Below are 19,243 nucleotides of genomic sequence, written 5' to 3'. Positions count from 1 at the left end.
CCGCGAGCGGAGACGCGGCGGAGGGGAGAGAGGCTCCACTCAGGCTCCACTCAGCAACCTGCATGCTAACGCCCAGTCCCCTACGCGCAGGGGCGGGCGCCGCGCTCCTCGCAACCAACCTCCTCCCGGCGCCGCTCGCGGCTCTCCGCTCGGACGCCATCGTGCACGAGACGGAGACGGCCGACACGATCATGGGCGAGGTGCAGAAGGACTCGGCCGAGGGCTCCACCGCTGCGGCTGGCGGCGAGAGCCCCGTCACGTTGAAGAGCATCATGGCCGAGCTCGCGGTGTTCAAGAGCGACATGCAGAAGAAGGAGCAGGAGGTGCAGAAGAAGGACGAGGCGTTCAAGGAGGAGATGAAGAAGAAGGACGAGGCGTTCAAGGAGGAGATGACGAAGAAGGACGAGATGATCGCCGAGCTACTCGCCGCGCTCAAGAGCAAGACGGACCACAAGCAGGTCCAGACGTCGGCCGGCGGCGAGGTGGTCGAGCTGGTGAGCGCCGCGGACCACAAGGCGCTGGAGGCGCGCGTGCAGGCTGCTGAAGAGCGCGTCGAGGAGTGCGTCGCTCAGAACGCCGCGCAAGACGCCAAGATCGGCGCGCTCCGCGACAAGCCGGCCCCGCCCAACCCGCCGGCGGCCGCGGCTCGCCCGCCGGCAGCGGCGCGGCGGCAGCTCTCCTCCGCGACTGGCGACGAGACCGAGTTCGCCATCACGGGGAGGAAAGCGACACTCTCCTTCAACAGCCGCACGCCCGACCTGACGGCGACCCGCCTGACCGGCGAGGGAGGCGGCAAGCTGACGTGCAGCGGCGAGCTGCACGCGACGGACTTTGTCACGGCGGACGGGGAGAGTGTCACCGAGCGGATCGAAGCGCTTCGCGGAAATTTCACTGAGTTCGTCACGGAGCAGCTGAAGGACGGTGTCTCGCAGGGGCTCGCGAGCGTGAGCGAGGAGCTCGAGGCGGTTCGGAAGTTTGTGGGCATGGTGCCACCGTCGCCGCCGTCTCCGCCGTCGCCTCCGTCGCCTCCGTCGCCGCCGCTTGCGCCGCAGCCGGTAGCGCCGCCTCCGACCTTTCCGCCAGCGTGCGTTTGGTCGGATTGCACAGTTGAGTACCTCAACCTCGCCGATACCAACACCAACCTGAAGGGCTTCCAGGGCGGCTACGTCACCGACGCACACGCCTACTACGTGCCGTTCTACAATGGCGCGTACAGCGGCTACGCGGCGCGCGTCAACCTCTCCGACTTCTCCTCCTCGGGCGTCGAGTACTTCAACCTTGCCGACACGAACCCCAACCTGAAGGGCTTCTTTGGCGGCTTCGCCACTGACGCACACGCCTACTACGTGCCGACCCTCAACGACGGCGGGCGGAGCGGCTACGCGGCGCGCGTCTCGCTCTCCGACTTCTCCTCCTCGGGCGTCGAGTACCTCAACCTCGCCGACACCAACTCCAACCTGAAGGGCTTCCAGGGCGGCTACGTCACTGACACACACGCCTACTACGTGCCGTACAGCAACGGCGCGGCGTACAGCGGCTACGCGGCGCGCGTCTCGCTCTCCGACTTCTCCTCCTCGGGCGTCGAGTACCTCAACCTCGCCGACACCAACCCCAACCTGAAGGGCTTCTTTGGCGGCTTCGCCACTGACGCACACGCCTACTACCTGCCGAACAAAAACGACGGCGGGCGGAACGGCTACGCGGCGCGCGTCTCGCTCTCCGACTTCTCCAACTCGGGCGTCGAGTACCTCAACCTCGCCGACACGAACTCCAACCTGAAGGGCTTCAATGGCGGCTTCGCCACTGACGCACACGCCTACTTCGTGCCAGACAAAAACGGCTCGCCCCACGGCTACGCGGCGCGCGTCAACCTCTCCGACTTCTCCTCCTCGGGCGTCGAGTACCTCAACCTCGCCGACACGAACTCCAACCTGAGGGGCTTCGGTCGCGGCTTCGCCACTGACGCACACGCCTACTACGCGCCGTGGGACTACGGCGCGCGCAGCGGCTACGCGGCGCGCGTCTCGCTCTCCGACTTCTCCTCCTCGGGCGTCGAGTACCTCAACCTCGCCGACACGAACTCGAACCTGAAGGGTCTCAACGGCGGCTTTGCCACTGCCACACACGCCTACTACGTGCCGTACCACAACGGCGGCGCGTTCCACGGCTACGCGGCGCGCGTCTCGCTCTTGGTCTAAGGAACTCGGGGTGGTCGTCTGCCGCTTGTGTCCCTCCCCCCCGCCCCCATCTATTGGGAAGGCCTCTGCGCTCTGGGTCGTCCTGGGTCTCTTTCGAGGGTCTCTTGTAGTGGGTGCATTGGGCGTGTTCTAGGCCCCTCTCTGCTGAGTAGTGAGTTCAAGAGGACAGGCCTCCAGGCTCCACGTTGGAAGCCGAGAGAGTAACCGGCGTGGAGCGTCGTTGGCGGCCGGGGTCTCGAGAGTCGAGTAAAGGTCGTAACGAAAGCAGTAGGCTACGAGTACGGGGTGTGGACCCTGAGTTGACCAGGGGTTGTGCGCTGGGCCCTCCTGTTCGGCTCCAGCCAGTAGACAAGTCTTGTCATCAACAGAGTAGATGGATCTGACCTCGGGGCCGATGTGACCAAGCGCTGGTACCGTGGTTTTACCTCCCACCCATGGTCTCACAGTGTGCCGGCAGTCGCCGAGCAGTGTCGCTCACACAAGCCGCAGCACAAGTGACTGAGGGCCAGTGAGGGCGAGCCCATCGCTGTCACAGCTGTGGCAGCCGCACAGTAGGCTGTGTCACCTGTGCAGAGTGTGTGAGCAGCAGAGGAGCTGCTCTCCAGGCTTCTGTCGCAAGGAGCTGCATGCCACCGAAAGCGCTGTCGAGGTTCGCCGAGCGCGGCGAAATCGAGGGACACCGCCACCGACGAGCGCGTTGGACTTTTCACTCCGGACAAAGACCGCTGCACAGCGGATGCTATGGGCCGTGCAGCGGTCATAGCGGCGAGGCGCGGGACCGTCTGTGGCGAAGGTCGCGTCCCTCGATTTCCTCACAAGTCACGGCGCGTCAGCTTTTTTTTCCCTTTTCACCCCCGTAGCCGTACTCTCTGTCTCTCGGCTTCCATCTTCCAACGTGGAGGCCTGTCCTCCGATTCATAAAGCTCTTGAACTCACTATTCAGCAGAGATAACAAAAAGTTGGGCATAACAAAAAGGTAAAGTTGGAGAGCAGAGCCAGAGGCAGTCCACAATTCAATCTTTGACGTTTGACACAGACAGAATTCAATCTTTGACGTTTGACGCAGACAGAAAGCCGGCTCAAACTCAAGTGCTCAAGAGGGGGGACGACACTGCTTCTGCAGCGTGCACCTCGATCCTGTACCGTGTTTGTTATGACCCCCCCCCCCCCCCCACCCACCCAATGAACACACCAGTGAGGGAGGGCGGGACGATCGTAAGAGCCACGTTATACCATGTTCAATCCCCCCTCCGGGTGATGCCAGGGCAGCAAAACGGGCTACGGGTGGTGCCATGCAGCCAGCCTGACCCCCTAGAGCCGCCCGGCACCACCGCACCGGTGCGAGGCGTGATCGTGCTGCTTGGCGCACATTGTTGTTTTCATGGGCTCGAATGCCGGGTGTGAATAGGAGCTCCGAGCGGGGGGGGGGCGATTTGTCGTGCGGGTCGAGCTCTCGTGCTCCGTCCACAGGGCGAGCCGTCGAGTCCTCGCTTCGCCCCCTCCATTGGGTCCGTTGGCGCATATCGGGCGCCTCGCAGGCACGCCGTCCCCGCGTCTCTGTCGAGGAGATGCGTCACCCGGTTGCACTCAAATCGCAGCCGAACGCCATATCGCTCCGTGTGCCCCACCGGTGGCTAGCCTGCCGCCGCCGCTACTTCGCACCCTCCATCAGATGTGTGAGCGCGGGGCGGATGCCTCGCCGGCAGCCGAGGCGAGGGTGCGCGACAACAGTCGGGCCCCGCGGGGAGCCAAACACACCCCCTCTACTTACTTTTTACTTTGCCCCCCACCGCACACCTCACAGTGCTCGGAGCCACACACAGAGAACAGGGAGAACTTGGGAGGGCTCTGACGTCAACGCGCAATGGACACAGCTCTAACTAATGAACAGGGAGAACTCGGAGGGCTCTGACGTCAACGCGCTCGACTTGAGGCGATCTACTCAGTTTGCAGCCAGCCGTTCTGGGGAAGCAGTTGGTTGCCCCACTTCGCCGGAGGAACTGACGAAGCCAGGCACACACCCTTCGAACCCGGATGCGGGTACTTTGTTTCTGCACCGTTGCAGGTCTTCCATGGGAGATTAGTCGCAGAGCACGTGCCAGACTTGCATTGGTAACCAAACTCGCAGACCGCGTTGGAACCGTCGCCGTACTTGGCCTTGTCCTCGTTCCACGTGCATTTGCTGTTAGAGTTGCAATCCGCCTCGTCCTAGCCGGCCCGCTGTTCCTAGGGTTGCGCGAGCTGTCCGAAGCTGTCACAGCTAGGGTTGCAAGACCTCAAAAGCCGGCCATCCACCACCCGAAAATGGCCGCCCTCCCCTCCAGAGCGCCGCCACAGCCGTCGTGCAAAACGGCCCAACCACCGACACGACCGCCACCGTCCGGCGGCAAGGCATACGCTCTGAGGCCGTAGAATGGGTACGGCTGCATCTAGCTCTTTGCGCGGGTCAAGTGTACCTGGTCTCCCCTTGATGGTCCTAGGCGGGCTTCTTCACAGGAGTCGATCTTGGAGAGGGGCAGTGCTCACTCTGCACTCTCTGGTCGGCCTGCTGTATCGACCCGTCGTGGCTTCACATCTACCTCGTGCCAGCGGCTCTCCTCGGCACCAGAGCGCTCCATCGAACGCCAGAGCCTGTCCTGGGGCGGGTCCCCACGCCCTTACAATCATACGCATAAAAAAACCCGGACTCAATCGATTGTACTGCGGTGGTGTGAGTGAATGCACCATGAGCAAAAACCTGACTTGGCCTGTAGATGCCGGCCTTGCAAAACGAGCAAGCGCGAAGTTCGCCTGCAGCCGACTTGCACTTGGCGCATTTGGCGCCGGCTGTGGCCGACCGCGCGGTGGTAGTCGCGGCCTCTAAAAGCTTGAGCGAGCCGGTGGCGATGAAGGCGCCGAGGGAGCGTCGCTGCTGCACAAGCCGCTGCGGGCGCGGCGCGCGGCGCTGCGCGCTCTGCTCACCCCGGTGGCGGGGCGTGTGGAGCTGGCACAGGGCGAGGAGGGGTCAACGGCGGAGGAGCTCGAGGCGGCGCTGGCCGCGGCGGCCGAGATGGAGGCGGAGGGGCTCATGGTCAAGTCGCTCGCGGACGACGCCGAGTCTGGGTACGCGCCGGGCAAGCGGTCCTTCGCGTGGCTCAAGCTCAAGCGAGACTACATCGACGGGCTGGCCGACTCGTTCGACCTCGTCCCCGTCGGGGCCTACGCCGGGACCGGCAAGCGCTCGGGCGGCTACGGAGCGTTTCTGCTCGCCTGCAGGGTCGCTGCGCCGGGCGCGGCGCGCTACCAGCCCGTCTGCAAGGTCGGCACCGGCTTCTCCGACGACGACCTCGCGACCTTCAGCGCCCTCTTCGAGCGCGGCGCCGCCGCCGCCCCGCGCGGCGACGGCGGGCCGCCCACGTGGCTCGACCTGCCCGCGTCGCTGCCGCCACACTACGAGCCCGACTGCTGGCTGGCCACGCCGACGCCCCCCGCGGTGTGGGAGGTGCGCGCTGCGGCGCTCTCGCTCTCGCCAACCTTCCTCGCGGCGGCGGGGCTGCTGCCCGAGGAGCCGGCCAAGGGCCTCGCGCTCCGGTTCCCGCGCTTTGTGCGCGCGCGGCCCGACAAGGCGCCAGGGCAGGCGACGAGCGGCGCGGAGCTCGCCGAGGCCTTCCGGGCGCAGCCCGAGTTTGCGAGCTTGCGGGCGGAAGGATAGTACCCTGCCAGCAGGTGTCGGTACGGTTTCGTTGTCTGTATTGATAAGTACTCATTTTGCAAAACTGGGTCGCGGGTGCCCTGCAGCAGGGGCGGCTCGGCCGCCTTGCAGGCGCTTGGGGGCGCATTGTTTGGTCGGGCCCACTTCGGCCCCCTTTCATGTTGAGAAGCCGCCCCGCTTGCGCGTTGCGGCGCGGGGACTTGCGCGGGGCTCCCCTTCTGGCTCAGACAAACAAACAAAGACAATGGACACAGAGACATAGACATAGAGAGCGCATGAACCGTCTCATCACGGAATGCGCATTCGCAACACATGCATGCCTAGTAACGCGAATTGGGGCCCCAACGCCCTTCGACGCGCTGCTTGCAGCCGCGGTAATCCCCAAACCTCTTGTGCACGAAGTCGAGCTGCTTGTTGAAGATCATGATTGGCGCGAACTCCTTGGGGTCGCCGCGCCGCCACGGCACAGTCGAGTTCCACACCATGAAGCCGCCCAGCTCGTTGAAGACGTGGGGCATCCCCGGGACCGGGTGCACCTATGCTCCAACATGTTAGCTCGGCACGCGCTCTCGAGGAGAGAGAGGATGCGACGCTCTCGCAGGGACATCGTCGCGCTCAAGAGCAGGTAGGACCTTCTCATCTTTCTTGGGGCCCGCATTCATCAGCTTGTGCGCCTGAGCCCTGAGGCAGGTGCACTCCGCGCCACCTCGCACCTGCCGAGTGCTTCCGTCCACCAATTCGGCAGACACTTGAAGAGTAGGGAGGTAGGAAGGTAGGTAGAAAGGTGAAGAACAGCCAGGCTCGGACTGGACACCAACGCGGTATGGGTGGACGCAAGACAGATGATGACGACACGCACGAGCGACACACAGACACAAACAAGAGCTTTCAACGAAGCGCTCCCAAAAGAAAACCCCGCCTTGAAGCTTGATGAACTGGCTCGACCGCCGCCACAGCTCACCACGAGCACGCAGCGACAAAATGTTGACTGTACGGAAGTTGAGGGTGGTCGAGAGGAAGAGGCTGCCGTGCGAGCCGGCAGCTGGCTGGCTCGGGTGGACTGCCGCAGCGTGTTTTTTCGGCTTCTTCATTCATAGTAGCGTATACGCTACTTTCGTTTACCCACACTAAGCGAGTAGGTAGGTAGAAAGGTGAAGAACAGCCAGGCTCGGACTGGACACCAACGCGGCATGGGTGGACGCAAGACAGATGATGACGACACGCACGAGCGACACACAGACACATACAAGCTAAGAAGAGCGCTGGACGGACGGAAAAACAAGAAATCGAAATGAAAAGAAAACCCCGCGCTTGATGACGACTGGCGGGCGGCTCCGGGCTCCGAGCATACACACACATACATACATGAGAGTACTCCGCTTGACCGCCGCCCTTTGCGTCGCCGGCCACGCCCACGCTCTCGCCCTCGCCCGCGCTCCCGTCGCGCCGCTGGCTGCCGCATATGGGATGAGGCCGCAGGCCATGCCGCGGCTTGCGCCTGCCCGCTCCGCTCAACTGTCGATGCAGGCCGCGGCTGCCGGAGACGGCAAGGGCGGTCCGCTGGCAAAGCTGCGGGCGAAGCTGCCGCCCCCGGCCGAGCTCAAGAAGGTGACGCCGCTCGGCGCCATGTTCTTCTTCATTCTGTTTGCGTACACGATCCTGCGGGACACAAAGGCGGGCCTCTCGCTGCCCCTGCTTCGCCTGTTCCCTGCCGCCGTCTCCACCCCTGCCCGTCGCCTGTGCGTACGCAGGATGTGCTCGTCGTGACGGCACCGGGCTCGGGCGCCGAGATCATCCCCTTCCTGAAGACATACGTCAACCTGCCTGGCGCAATCGGCTTCACCGTCTTTTACTCGTGGCTCTCGAACAAGTTCTCGCAGCAGCAGGTCTTCACCGGCCTCGTCTCCACCTTCATCGCCTTCTTTACCCTGTTCGCCTTCGTCATCTACCCCAACGCCGCCGCCCTCCACCCCACCGCCGCTGTCGACGGAATCGTCGCCGCGCTGCCGGCGGCGCTGGCCGGCCTCTCTGCGCCGCTCGCCATCATCCGAAACTGGACGTACGCGGTCTTCTACACGATGGCGGAGCTGTGGGGCTCGGTGGTGGTGTCGCTCCTCTTCTGGGGCTTCGCCAACCAGGTGACCAAGGTGGAGGAGGCGAAGAGGTACTACCCGCTCTTCGGCCTCGGCGCCAACGTCGCTCTCATCTTCTCGGGGCTGTATGTCCGCTTCGTGTCGGGCCTGCGCCGCACATCCACCGCCGCAGACCCGTGGGCGGGCTCGCTTAAGCTGCTGATGGGCGGTGTCTCGGCTGCCGGCCTCGTGGTCCTCGCGCTCTTCCAGTACATGCAGAAGAAGGTGATGACGGACCCCGAGTGCGTTCCTCCGTCGGCCGTCAAGCAGTCCAAGACCAAGACATCGATGGGGATCAAGGAGTCGGCGGCGTACCTGGCGTCTTCGCCGTACATCCGCGACCTCGCGACGCTGGTCATCTGCTACGGCATGTCGATCAACATCGTCGAGGCGAAGGGAGATGGGATGGGGGGGGGGGGTGCTGCTACGCGAGGGCGCACACGGGGTTGAGGGGACGGGGCTGGGGGCGCAACTCTGATCACTCCCGATGCACCACTCCACCCCCCGCCCCCCGCCCGCCCGCCCGCCCCAGGTGTCGTGGAAGGCCAAGCTAAAGGTGGCCTTCCCCAACCCAAACGATTACTCCGAGTTTATGGGCGCCTTTTCCTCCTGCACCGGCGCGCGCGCCGCTCCCCTCGCCGCTCCCCTTTCGCCGCCGACGCGAGTTCGCTCGGCGGCGACGCAGACGTTGACTGGCCCCGACCGCGGAAACAGGCGCCGTGACGCTCTTCATGATGCTGGCGGGCCAGCGCATCTTCAAGTACTTCGGGTGGGGCGCAGCGGCGCTGGTGACGCCGACGATGCTCTTCATCACCGGCGCGTGCTGCTTCGGGCTCCGCTCGCGCCCGCCCTCCGTGTGTCCCCCTTCTGAGCGCTGTACTCCTCCCGACTCTGCAGGCGCCATCTTCTTCTCGCTCATCCTGTTTGGCGGGTCCCTCTCGCCGCTCGTGGCCGCCCTCGGCACACCGCACACCGCAGACAAAAGACGCGCGCCGCTCCAAGTTGGAGCACGCACGCACGCCACACTCCCCCTCCGCCTCCACTTGGTGACCGCACACCACACTTGGAGCACGCACGCCCGCAACACTCCCCCGCTCTCCCCCTCGCCGCGCACCTCCACCGAAAGAGATGGCGCGTCGTCCTCTGCGTCCGCTGGGAGACTGGAGCCCGCGCCGCGGCAGGCACCACCCCACTCATGCTCGCCGTCGTGGTCGGCGCCGCCCAAAATATCCTCTCCAAGAGCTCCAAGTGCGCCCCCCCCCCCCCCCCCGCCCCCGCCCCCGCCCCCGACCCGCCCCCGCCCCGCCCCACGGCCTTACTGAACCCGCACATGGCGTGCGGCCGACGCTGTCCCCTCTGGCCCGCAGCGGGCACGCCACCGTCACAGCGCGCCGCGCGGCGCGCAGGTACTCGCTCTTCGACCCGTGCAAGGAGATGGCCTACATTCCCCTCGACGCCGAGGCCAAGACCAAGGGCAAGGCCGCGGTCGACGTGATCGGCAGCGAGCTCCGCGCGGACCGCAGCTCCACCCGTGCGCCGGTCCTCACCGCCTCCGGTCACGAGTAGGCAACCCGCTGGGCAAGTCGGGCGGGTCGCTCCTCCAGCAGGCCATGATCTTCAGCGTCGGCTCGCTCGCCGCGTCGACGCCCTACCTCGCCGGCTGCCTCTTCGTGATCATCGCCGTGTGGCTCCGCGCCGCGCGGTCGCTCAACACCCAGTTCACCGCCGCAATGGCTGAGGAGGGGGCCGAGGCTTGAGCGAAGGGGGTCGTCTGCCCGCTGGAAGCACGAGCGCTTAGCACGCGACCGCTGAGTACTCGCTCGCGCCAAACCCCGGGCCGAGTGCGTGCACGCATGTACCCACCTCCGCCCTTGGTTTATTACACTCTGTGGCGGGAAAAGAGTTTTCAGTTTAACTCTGAGAAAACACTCACCACCAACACCGCACTCTCACAGCTGCACGTAGACGTACGACGCTGACACGCTCGCCCCGGCACCACTGCTGTGGGTGTGGCTGCCCTGCTACGTGCTAGCATCTGGAACGTGCGGTCCCCCTGCACCCTAGGCGACTGCTGCCGTGCTGCTAATACGCAGTCAGTGCGTGTCTCGGTATTACCTAAGGATGACCAATAGACGCCATCTAGCCACGTCAGTACGCGTCCTCGCTCGCATCGAAGCTCCAGGTCTCGTCAAACGGCTCCGCCTCTCCACAAAATGAGAGTCGGATGGGTGGCGGTTTGATCGGGTGGAACTCGGCCTGGTTGGCGATGCTGGCTTTCATCAAGCACCTGCAGACGAAGCTGCGCAGCGCACGACGGTCCTCAACACCCGGGTCCGTCTCGCTCACACCCACGATCAGGTGCTGCGCCGACCGCACAGTGTGCTTGATCGGGCGCAGGTGGAGCTGCACAAAGGCGGGGACGGCTGCGAGCATCGAGAGGGGGTTGTAGACGTGAAGCGACTCGATGTAAGGCCATATGTCCTCCTGTGGGGCGGAGAGTGTGCAGTCACGTGCGAAAAGTGTGGTCGAACTGCTTGCTTGGGGGGGTGCAGCAGCGCTAGCGCCACACCGTATCGTGCAAGTTGATGTCTGCCGAGCGGCAAAATGTTTTTAGGAACCAGCTCCGGTCGCATCGGTCGGCGAGCGAGCCTCGCGCCGAGTCGCCCAGCGGAGCGCACGCCTGCTGCCATAGCAGCCGCGTGCTGCTCCGCTGCTCCTCGGCCAGCTCTGCCCCGAGCGATCCGCAGTGCTCCAGGAGCATGTCGAAGAGCTGCCGCGGCAGACGGCAGGCGTGCGCCACGTGTCGGGAGAGGATGACGAGCGGCACCGACATCTCCTGCGCGCAGTGGTACATTGCCCTCGCCGCCTCGAGATCGACCCGGTTGTTGGCCGCTGCCGGGTCGGGTCCGAGCACGGTCTGCCCCGTCAGTATGCTCTTGCTGCCCACAGTGACCCGGCCCGCCTCTAGCAGAGCGCCGCCAAGGTGGATGATCCGCGCCGTCTTGTCGCGGAAGAGCTGTGGGTGCCGCTCGGCAAAGCCGGCCACGCCCGTGCAGGCCGCCGCAATAATGAGGGTCACCCCGATGGGTGGCGCGTCCAGGTACAACGCCGTTAGGTGTTCCTCGAGGGGGGCCATGCCGTCGTCTTCGCCCCGCTGCGGCTCGCCGCCGTCCCCATCCTTCGTGATCGCACGCGCGACGAGGAGCGGCACGTGGCCAAGTCCTGTCCTGCGGAGCGTCGTTCGCACCAGCTCCACCTATAGGGTACAAGCAAGCTGCAGTCCGCCCCGGCCGCGCAGCACCGGCCGCCTAGCACCGGGCGACAGGGTGGCCTGCTGCATCACGGGCTCGCGCGCGTCGGTCCCGACATCGCTCGTCAGTGAGAGAACAAAGGCGTGGATGGTGATTTCGCCGCGGTCCCACAGCGCCCGGAGCATGAGGATGGATAGGCGCGTGTCAATGACGAGCTGCTTCTCGTTGATCTTGTTGATCCCGCGCTGGAACCCATTCGGGTGGCATTGGAGGCAGATGAGCACATGCGACTTTGGCTGGTGGTTGATCAGGAGGCCCTGGCAGTACCCCTCACGGAGCATGCTCTGCACCGCCTCCGGGGACCGCACGTCGGGGCTCTCCTCTGCGCGGCCGATGACAGTGTGGGTGGTGCCGTGGATGGTGTGGGGATGGCCCGCGAAGAAGCGCTCGCGGAGGGTGGGGACTGCGGCGAGCAGCGCCATCGTGTCGTACTGCATAAATCCCTGAATGAGATCCCAGATCGGACCCGAGCTGGAGCGGCCCTCTCCATCGGCTCCGTCGCAGAAGCTGTCCAGGAACCAAGCGCGATCGCACCGCTCGGGGAGGCCTCGCCGCGCGCTCCCAACGGCGCACGAACGCTCCCACAACTCCTCGATGCTCGTCCGCTGCGCGTGTCTGAGCCGCCACGCAATCGCCGAGCCCGTGAGTGCCAGCTCGTCATAAACCTGGCGCGGCATCTTGCAGGCATACGCCGCCCACCGAGAGACGCAGACGAGCGGCACGCCCATCGCCTGGCAGCGCTCAAAGAGGTGTTGCGCGGACTCGACGTCAAAGGCGTGGTTGTTGGACGAGTCTGGCTCGAGTGGGCCGGAACCTGGGCCGAAGTTCTGAACCCCTCCCATGATGACCACCTCCTTCGTCTTGGACATGAAGACTGACTACAGTTCCGAAAGGTCCTCTGTTTCTCTCTCTTCTCTCACTCTAGCTCTCATCCTCGTCCTGCAGCGGTGGCGCGCCTCGTTGTCACGGCAGAAGAGCGAAGCGTCCTTGCTCGAGGCGACGATGAGGAGGACAAGCGACTTCATGTCCGCCTCCTCGTAAATCTTGTGGAGCAGCATCCGCGCCGGCTGAGGCCAACAGGGCAGAGCGCGCCGGCTGAGGCCAACAGGGCAGAGGGCCATCCTTGCGGCGCCCACATATCTCAGCATCGCGCTGCATCTCATTTGAATCTTGGTTGCGTGTAGTCTGCGTGTAGGCCGCGTGTAGACTGCACCCAGGATCCTTCTCAGCTACGTCATGGCTGCGTGTCAGGCGTTCCGCGCCTGCATGTCGAGTACCGACTCATGCAGCGCTCCGGGGATGTACGTTGAGGCGGACTCCTCGAAGGGCTGGGCGGTGTGATTGCCATTCATATCGCCGCCGTCGCTGCCGATACCGACTGGTACACCGTGCATACCAAGCAGATCGAGCATGCCACGCAGCAGTCGCGCGCGGTCGAAGGCCGGCTCGAGCGTCGCGATGATTCCACGCACAGTGATGTCTCCCCGGTCGAGGAGGTGCCGCATCATGATGATCGACATCTCGTCGTCGAGATCCTGGCCTGAAGCAGCAGGACCAGGACCATCGGGGGGGGAGCCGTGTGTGCTCCGACTCCAATCAGTTGTGCGGGTATGGGGAGTGCTAGCCGGGCTAGCACTGGCGCTGACCCGGGTCTGTGATCACGACCAGCGGCACTGGCTCTGGCCTCTCCTCCTCCTCCTCGACGGTGGACATGGACGGGCGCGTCACGTCGCTTGACAGCGTCGCGGACGAACCGCCCAAGCTCGCGGACGAGATGCTGCCTAGGCGCTTGGCTGACACAGACCTGCGTGCCCGGTGTCCGCTGTCGAACGCCCTGCTCTGACCAATAGGCTGCGAGGTGGCTTTGCGCAAGGGCGGCTCCGACAAGCTCTCCGCGGCGAGTCCCTGGGGATCACGCGAGGCGCCACCGAACGGTCTGCTCCCTAGCCTCTCCACTGCCGCTCTCTGCTCGTCTACCGTCATCGTGAGCTCCTCCAAACGTGCCTGCATTGCCTGGATTGTGCTAGCCAACCACCAGACAGCGACTGCGCAGCCGGCCAGCCCAGCGGCTGCGACCCAGCCACCACTGATGGGGGCAGCATGTTGGTAAAGGTCGGGCATGCTCCCGCTGCCTGACCGGGCAGCGGACCCGGCCAGCGGGCGCGTGCGTTTAGGAGTTTAGGATCCCCCCCAGGCATTGGCCGGCGAAACTCGGTGACTCACGGATGTATCTGTGTTTCTTCTTTCACTGAGTTTCGAATGGGCGGCAGACGCCACGAATGGACCGCGGGCCGCAGTTAGACACGGCAGCGCCGCACGCGTTGCCGCCTGAATCTGCCTGGAGAGATTAGGCGGAATCTAGTTGGGATGGGCCGTGCGACGCGTCGGGCGTCGCACGGCCGTGGGCTTCCATCCATGGACAATACGAGGGAACTCGGGTGGATGTTGGCATGAGACATGCCAAGAGGGCCTCCTGCTGTGGCGCCCACGGGCGCCACGACAAGCGGGGGGTTCAAGTGTGAGTGAGCGATCGATGACCGGGAGAGAGACGCGTCAGACGAGCCGCTCTCTCTTGGCAAGTTGGGGTCTTGGTCTTGCCTGACGGCTAGCTGAGTTGCCAGGAGCCACGACCCGCTGAAACCCGTTTTTACACACTCAAATGACTGTCCGCCCCGCACCTCAGAGCGCGGCGCGGTAGATCCTCTCCGCGTCGTCGAGATGCACCTCGCGCGGGTTATTCGGCAGCAGTCGCGTTTGCAACATCGCGTTCGCCGCGAGGCTGCCGATGTCCGCCTCGGCAACACCAACCTCGCGGAGAGTGGTGGGGAGCCCCAGCTCCGCAGGTAAACACGCGAAGTGGTCCACAAACGCGCCTAGATCAATCGCGCCGCGCTCATGGCAGTGGCGACTTCTTTGCCTTGCCGCCCGCTGCTGCTCCTCGCGAGCCTGCCGCCACAGCCGCCGAGGCGGCGCACTCACCGAGCTGGCGCGAGCAGACAATGGGCGCGAGCTCTGCGTACAAGCTGGTCGCCTGCGGCGGGACCACGGCGTGGGAGGCGGTGAGCGGGGTGGTAGGGGGTGGCGGCCGGGCGATTCTGGGAGGGCTATAGTGCAAGGTCCTTCTTGCGCGAGGCGATGGGTCAGCGCGGTGCGGGTGGCGGCGCGCAGCGTGTAGGAGCCGGCGGTGCAGCCACACCAGACGCACCTGCTCGGAGCGCGCGTTGAAGTCGAGGACGTGCGGGAGCATCAGCGAGTTTGAGAGTCCGTGCGGGACCTGCGCGCGGGCAGGAGGTGTGCGGTGGCCTCTCTTTTGTTGCGCACCTCCTGGCGTCTGGCGAGGTGCCACCGTGCGGCGGCGAGGGCGGTGCGGGCGGCGGGGACGAGGGCGGCGGATACGATGGAGGTGGCGGCGAGAGGTGGGGTGGGCGGCGAGGGTGGTGGTGGCAAAGGGGGGGGGGGGGGGGGTACCCACGGCGGCGGGGGCGGGGGCCAGGGCGGGGGGCCGGGGGTGGGGCCCGGGCCCCGTGGAAAGTCGATCCGAGCGGGTAGGCCAAAGCGTGGACCGCAGCGACGGGCGCATTCGCGAAGGCCAGTCCCGCGTAGCATGATCCGAGTAGCATCGCTCCACGCGCCTCCAGTGTGGAAGCACCATCGTCAGTACTCGCAGCACCGCGTGAGTACGAGGGCTCCGAATTCAGCGAGACAGCTGGGCACACACGCCCGAACAGGTGTCCTCTATTCAGCTTCTAAGCCCACGCGCCTCCGCGCCTGCCGGCTGCCCTTCGCCCGCCGCGCAGACAGCAGCGATGTTCGCACCAAGCAGCGAGAGCGCCTTCGCCGCGGGGTCGAGGGGTGAGAGGCCGTCCGAGGGGACCCGAGACGACCCGAGGCGTGGGAAGGGAGATGCGCTGCGAGGCCATCCGAGGTGACCCGAGGGGGTCCGAGGTGACCCGAGATGTGAGAGGAGAGGTGCCTCCCGCGCGAGCAGGTCGGAGAGCGGATTCTTGAGGCGGTGGGACGTGTACGCCTGCGGGGCGGAGCAGCCATCTGCAATCCAACATCCTCCCCAGCCGCCATGAAGGCTCTCCGTGGGATTGTGGTGGGGGTGGTAAGGGCAGGTGTGGGTGGGTGGGTGGGTGGGGGTGGGGGTGGGGGTGGGGGTGGGGGGGGTTGGGGGGTGGGGGGGGGGGGGGGGTTAGTGCCATGTCCTGGTATCCGCCTCCCCTACGCATGACCTTACCTCGAGCCTGAGTCCTCTCGGATGATCTCGGGCCCTTGAGGGAAGCGAGATGCATCTTTGCGACTCTCTCTCTCTCTCTCTCTCTCTCTCTCTCTCTCTCTCTCTGTCTCTGTCTCTGTCTCTCTGTCTCTCTGTCTCTCTGTCTCTCTGTCTCTCTGTCTCTCTCTCTCTCTCTCTCTCTCTCTCTCTCTGTGTGTGTGTGTGTGTGTCTGTGTGTGTGTGTGTGAGTGTGTGTGTTGTGTGACCTCGATTGCGTGCACCATCGCGTCGATGCCTGTGGGACACGTCCGGACATTTCATGGACATGTCCTGGACTCAGCCCGGGCGGGCGGCGGGCAGACGCCGGTCGCTGCGGCCACGTGCGGCGGCAAGCTCGCCGTGAGCTCGCCATCGAGGACCGCCAGGTCAGGCAGCAGCTGGGGCGACACCACCCCTTGCTTCGTGCCAGGCGCTGTCGTGATGATTGCGATCGGGGTCACCTCTGAGCCGGTGCCGGCCGTGGTTGGGACCTGGACGAGCGGAAGCCGCGCCGCCCGCACGTTGCCGACGCCAAACATGTCGTCCAGAGGTTGGGTGCAGCCCGGGCTGGCGAGCAGTGCGACCAACTTGGCGATGTCCATCGATGAGCCGCCGCCGAACCCTACCACACCGTCAGCTCTCATCGCGCGCGCCTGGCCGGCGGCGGCATGGACCTGATCGGCGGGTGGGTCGGCGACCGTCTCGTCATACACCTCGAAGGCGACCTGCGACCGCCGCAACGACTCAGCCGCACCGTCGAGGATGCCAGCCGCGAGCACGCCACGGTCAGTCACAATGAGCGGCCGCTGGACGCCGAGGCCGCTCAGATGCTCGGCCAGCCTTGACGCAGAGCCCATGCCCGCCGTTAAGGCTCTGGTGGCGGTGAATCCCCACGGGGAGCTCATCCTGGAAGGCCGCAACTTCGAGTCGCGCCAAAGAAGAAAACTTGCGCGTGTGTGTGTGTGTGCACTCTACCCTTCATCAAAAGATCAGGTGTAGTTTATTTTTGCTTGGGGCGGGCCTGATGCTGAAATTCTGCAAAAACCTGGCCGGCCCCTGCGGTGCCCCTACCTACCTACCTACCTACCTACCTACCTTACTTATGGGAAACTAAAAAAGAAATCACTCGATCGGTGAAGGTGGGGTACTATACCAACTAGAGTGATGCCCGCGGCTCACCTGCCGTCTCGTCGGCCCACGACTCGTTGGGCCCCGGCCTTGCGAAGGCGTACGCCCACATGTCGCTGCGGACCCACCGAGCTGTGACGCTCAGGGAAGCCCGATGAGGTACTGGTTTCTTTGCCCAGGGCTGGCCTACGGCCCGTGCTGGATCAGCTGAGCAAATGGGGAGAATCCCCCGGACAGATTTGTGAATAGATTCACAGCCCTTATTATTGAGATAGAAAATACCTCCTTACCTCCTAGGAACCTATAGCGCGGTGCGCGCTGGTCTAGATAGGTTGAGGTGCGAGCCCTGGAGGCCCTGGGGACGGGGGGAGGTCCTACTCGCAAACGAATTCGACCTCGACCACGGCATCTTTTGACCAGACGGTGTCGTAGTTCACGAACTCGCCGTCGAATCCATTTGGTGTTGGCAAAAACGGGTATAATTCCTTGCTGGCGTCAGTGAGCTTGAATCGACCGTTCCCAGCATCCTCCGCGATGAACTGGACCCCAGTGACGCCGACGCAACGGTCCCGAGGGGCATAGACGAGTTGACCTGTAGCGTGTGGATTTCCACTAGGCCATGTGAAGATGCACATGTCAGCTTCGACGTTATACAGGACGAATTGACCGTCCCCGGCATCCTCCGCAGTGAACTGGGCCAAGGATTCCCCGCAGTCTTCGCGCCAGACGGCGACGGTCCCCCAGGTCGGGGTCGCTCCATGCTTTGGCAGGATGCATAATTCGGATTCGGGGCGCTGGAGCACAAATGGGACGCCCATCGGCGGCGTCGCCTTCGACACGAGGGCGACAGCGCAGGCCGACAGCGGAGGCGGTGCTAGAGGCGGTGGCGATGGGGGTGGGCACGGCGCCTCGGAGAGTCGCCGGCGCTCCTCCTCGGTGGCGGGATCGGCGACGCGCTCGATGGAAGACGCATCGACGATGTCTGCGGCCTTTGAGCCCTGCGAGGGGACCGCCGCGTGGTCGCCTTTTGCCGCGTTGAAGCGCGAGAAAGCGAACTCGGTCGCGAAGGCGGATGGCATCTCGTACTCGGAGGCCGTGCCCTCAATGGCGCCTTCCGCCTGGGCGGTGGTGGTAAAATCCCCAGCAAAAGGGTAAACATCTTGCTTGCCGTTGCGCACCAGCCCGGGCGTGGCGAACGACTGGCCGATGAGGCCATGTGGCTTGTCGCGGGCCGGAGCGTCCCCTCGCGCCGTGAAGCCGACGTCGATCCGGTGCGCAGGCCCCTTGATGAGGCAGTCCTTGCCGGTGTCGCACGAGGGCATGCCCTTCACCGTGACCGTCCAGTTGCCCAGCTCAAAGGTGGCGCTCGAGTACTCCATCGCCATCTTGAGGCCGAAGCAGTCCTTCTTGCCGCGACTGCCAAAGCGGAAGGGGCGGCCGACGCAGGTCCCATTGATCACGCGCCAGCCAAAGTTGTTGGGGTCGAGTTCGGACGCCCAGAACGAGGCGGTGGCGTGCTTCTGTGGGGATAGCTGCGAGATGATGTGCGCCTCGGTGAGGAAGGTGCCGTTGACTGCGAGCACGCCGTGATGCGCGATGAAGACCGCCTCCTGCGTCTTGACGTTGACCGACAGGCCGGGCGCGGAGAGGAAGTTGTACAGCGCGTTGTGGCGGCCGCGAAAGTCGGCACGACCGCCGTGGGCAAAGTTGATGATCGGGTCACGGAAGACCTTTGCTGTGCCGCACTGGCTCACGGGTGCGATAGAAACAGGCAACATCGTGGCACTAAGCGTCCCCAAACGCCAAACATTGAAAGCTCGTCGCGAAACCGGCCCGATAAAAGGTCTGTTGGCGTATGTGATGTACTTATAGCTTACTGGGAGAAAAGAGAGAGGGGGTTGTGTTCTCTAGGCCCCTAAGGGCCCTACGCGCGGCGTGAGAGCTCGGAAGCGAGCTTTGCACGGCGATCGAGGATGGCACGGTTCTCTCTTCGTGTACGAAAAGAGAGCAGAAGGCATAAATGAAAACGGGATGCAAAGGCGGAAATGAAATTGGAGAAAATGGGTGTTTGAGCTTTTTTTGCAAACGAACGAGCGAGACCACCTGACCCACCAAAAACGACCGACACTTATTACGCCCCACACAGCAAATCGGTTTTTTAAAATGAACTCGGGGGCACGGTTTTTGCCCTTAACTACTTTATCTGGGCTTCACTTCCTAGCATCCGTGAGGATACATTGGAGCGTACTAGGGTCCGTCTGGAGTCGTCGCGTGCCTCCACAAGGAAGAGCTACGCAGTACCTGACATCCCCTTGCTGGCGGGTCCTGCCACTAAAGGCGGTGGGTTGGGACTCGATCAGCTTGGACGACCACGGGCACGGAGGCAAGCCTCAACGCCCCGTGGCCTGGCCGCGTCGCCGAAAGGGATCGCACCACAGACCAGAGAGAGGGAGGAGCTAACCATGCGGAGAGCCCTCAGAACGACCCCCCTCATTCCAGGAGAGGGTGGGTGGGGAAAGCGAAGA

At 64.5% G+C, this 19,243-nt stretch overlaps 6 protein-coding genes across 6 annotated transcripts in view; 3 read left to right on the top strand and 3 right to left on the bottom strand.

Moving 5' to 3' along the window:
* The window catches only part of EMIHUDRAFT_102676 (hypothetical protein), a gene marked incomplete at both ends in the record, with an annotated part of 4,506 nt that extends 2,308 nt beyond the window's left edge, over positions 1-2,198 (top strand). The window contains 2 exons of the mRNA XM_005769823.1: positions 91-802; positions 1,217-2,198. Coding sequence (XP_005769880.1) covers positions 91-802; positions 1,217-2,198 — 1,694 coding nt within the window. The remainder of the gene's footprint in view (positions 1-90; positions 803-1,216) is intronic.
* Positions 2,199-5,265: 3,067 nt separating this feature from the next.
* On the top strand, positions 5,266-5,889 carry EMIHUDRAFT_65931 (putative DNA ligase; the record flags this gene model as incomplete). The annotated part of the gene is made up of 1 exon (XM_005769822.1): positions 5,266-5,889. The coding sequence occupies one exon, from the start codon at positions 5,266-5,268 to the stop codon at positions 5,887-5,889; it is 624 nt and encodes a 207-aa protein (XP_005769879.1).
* Positions 5,890-7,410: 1,521 nt separating this feature from the next.
* EMIHUDRAFT_451418 (hypothetical protein) lies at positions 7,411-9,949 on the top strand (the record flags this gene model as incomplete). The annotated part of the gene is made up of 8 exons (XM_005769821.1): positions 7,411-7,605; positions 7,641-8,439; positions 8,736-8,837; positions 8,919-8,981; positions 9,203-9,269; positions 9,428-9,552; positions 9,588-9,900; positions 9,933-9,949. 7 exons carry the CDS (start codon positions 7,411-7,413, stop codon positions 9,776-9,778), a joined length of 1,542 nt encoding a protein of 513 aa, XP_005769878.1. The 3' UTR covers positions 9,779-9,900; positions 9,933-9,949.
* Positions 9,950-10,169: 220 nt separating this feature from the next.
* Positions 10,170-12,201, bottom strand: EMIHUDRAFT_210167 (hypothetical protein; the record flags this gene model as incomplete). The annotated part of the gene is made up of 3 exons (XM_005769820.1): positions 10,170-10,505; positions 10,591-11,243; positions 11,337-12,201. The coding sequence occupies 3 exons, from the start codon at positions 12,199-12,201 to the stop codon at positions 10,170-10,172; spliced, it is 1,854 nt and encodes a 617-aa protein (XP_005769877.1).
* A 52-nt stretch (positions 12,202-12,253) lies between these two features.
* EMIHUDRAFT_210166 (hypothetical protein) lies at positions 12,254-13,453 on the bottom strand (the record flags this gene model as incomplete). The annotated part of the gene is made up of 5 exons (XM_005769819.1): positions 12,254-12,271; positions 12,346-12,399; positions 12,610-12,872; positions 12,979-13,237; positions 13,310-13,453. 5 exons carry the CDS (start codon positions 13,451-13,453, stop codon positions 12,254-12,256), a joined length of 738 nt encoding a protein of 245 aa, XP_005769876.1.
* A 505-nt stretch (positions 13,454-13,958) lies between these two features.
* On the bottom strand, positions 13,959-16,480 carry EMIHUDRAFT_451417 (iron-containing alcohol dehydrogenase). Its single transcript, XM_005769818.1, has 8 exons — positions 15,916-16,480; positions 15,818-15,846; positions 15,306-15,359; positions 15,093-15,164; positions 14,857-14,964; positions 14,538-14,606; positions 14,279-14,363; positions 13,959-14,205 (listed from the first exon to the last, which is right to left on the bottom strand). The coding sequence occupies exons 1-8, from the start codon at positions 16,445-16,447 to the stop codon at positions 14,012-14,014; spliced, it is 1,143 nt and encodes a 380-aa protein (XP_005769875.1). The 5' UTR covers positions 16,448-16,480; the 3' UTR covers positions 13,959-14,011.
* Between the last annotated feature and the right edge of the window lie 2,763 nt (positions 16,481-19,243).

The sequence above is a fragment of the Emiliania huxleyi genome (genome assembly GCF_000372725.1).
Source record: "Emiliania huxleyi CCMP1516 unplaced genomic scaffold EMIHUscaffold_41, whole genome shotgun sequence".
Taxonomy (NCBI): Eukaryota; Haptophyta; order Isochrysidales; family Noelaerhabdaceae; genus Emiliania; species Emiliania huxleyi.
This window is presented reverse-complemented; position numbering and strand designations above follow the sequence as displayed.

Coding starts and splice junctions, on each gene's coding strand:
- EMIHUDRAFT_451417 (XM_005769818.1), bottom strand. CDS start 16,447: ATGGGCTCTGCGTCAAGGCTGGCCGAGCATCTGAGCGGCCTCGGCGTC. Junction 14,965..15,092: donor GGCAGCCGGCAGGCGCGGAG/GCGCGTGGGCTT, acceptor TCCACACTGGAG/GCGCGTGGAGCGATGCTACT. Junction 14,206..14,278: donor CTCGGCGGCTGTGGCGGCAG/GCTCGCGAGGAG, acceptor CGATTGATCTAG/GCGCGTTTGTGGACCACTTC.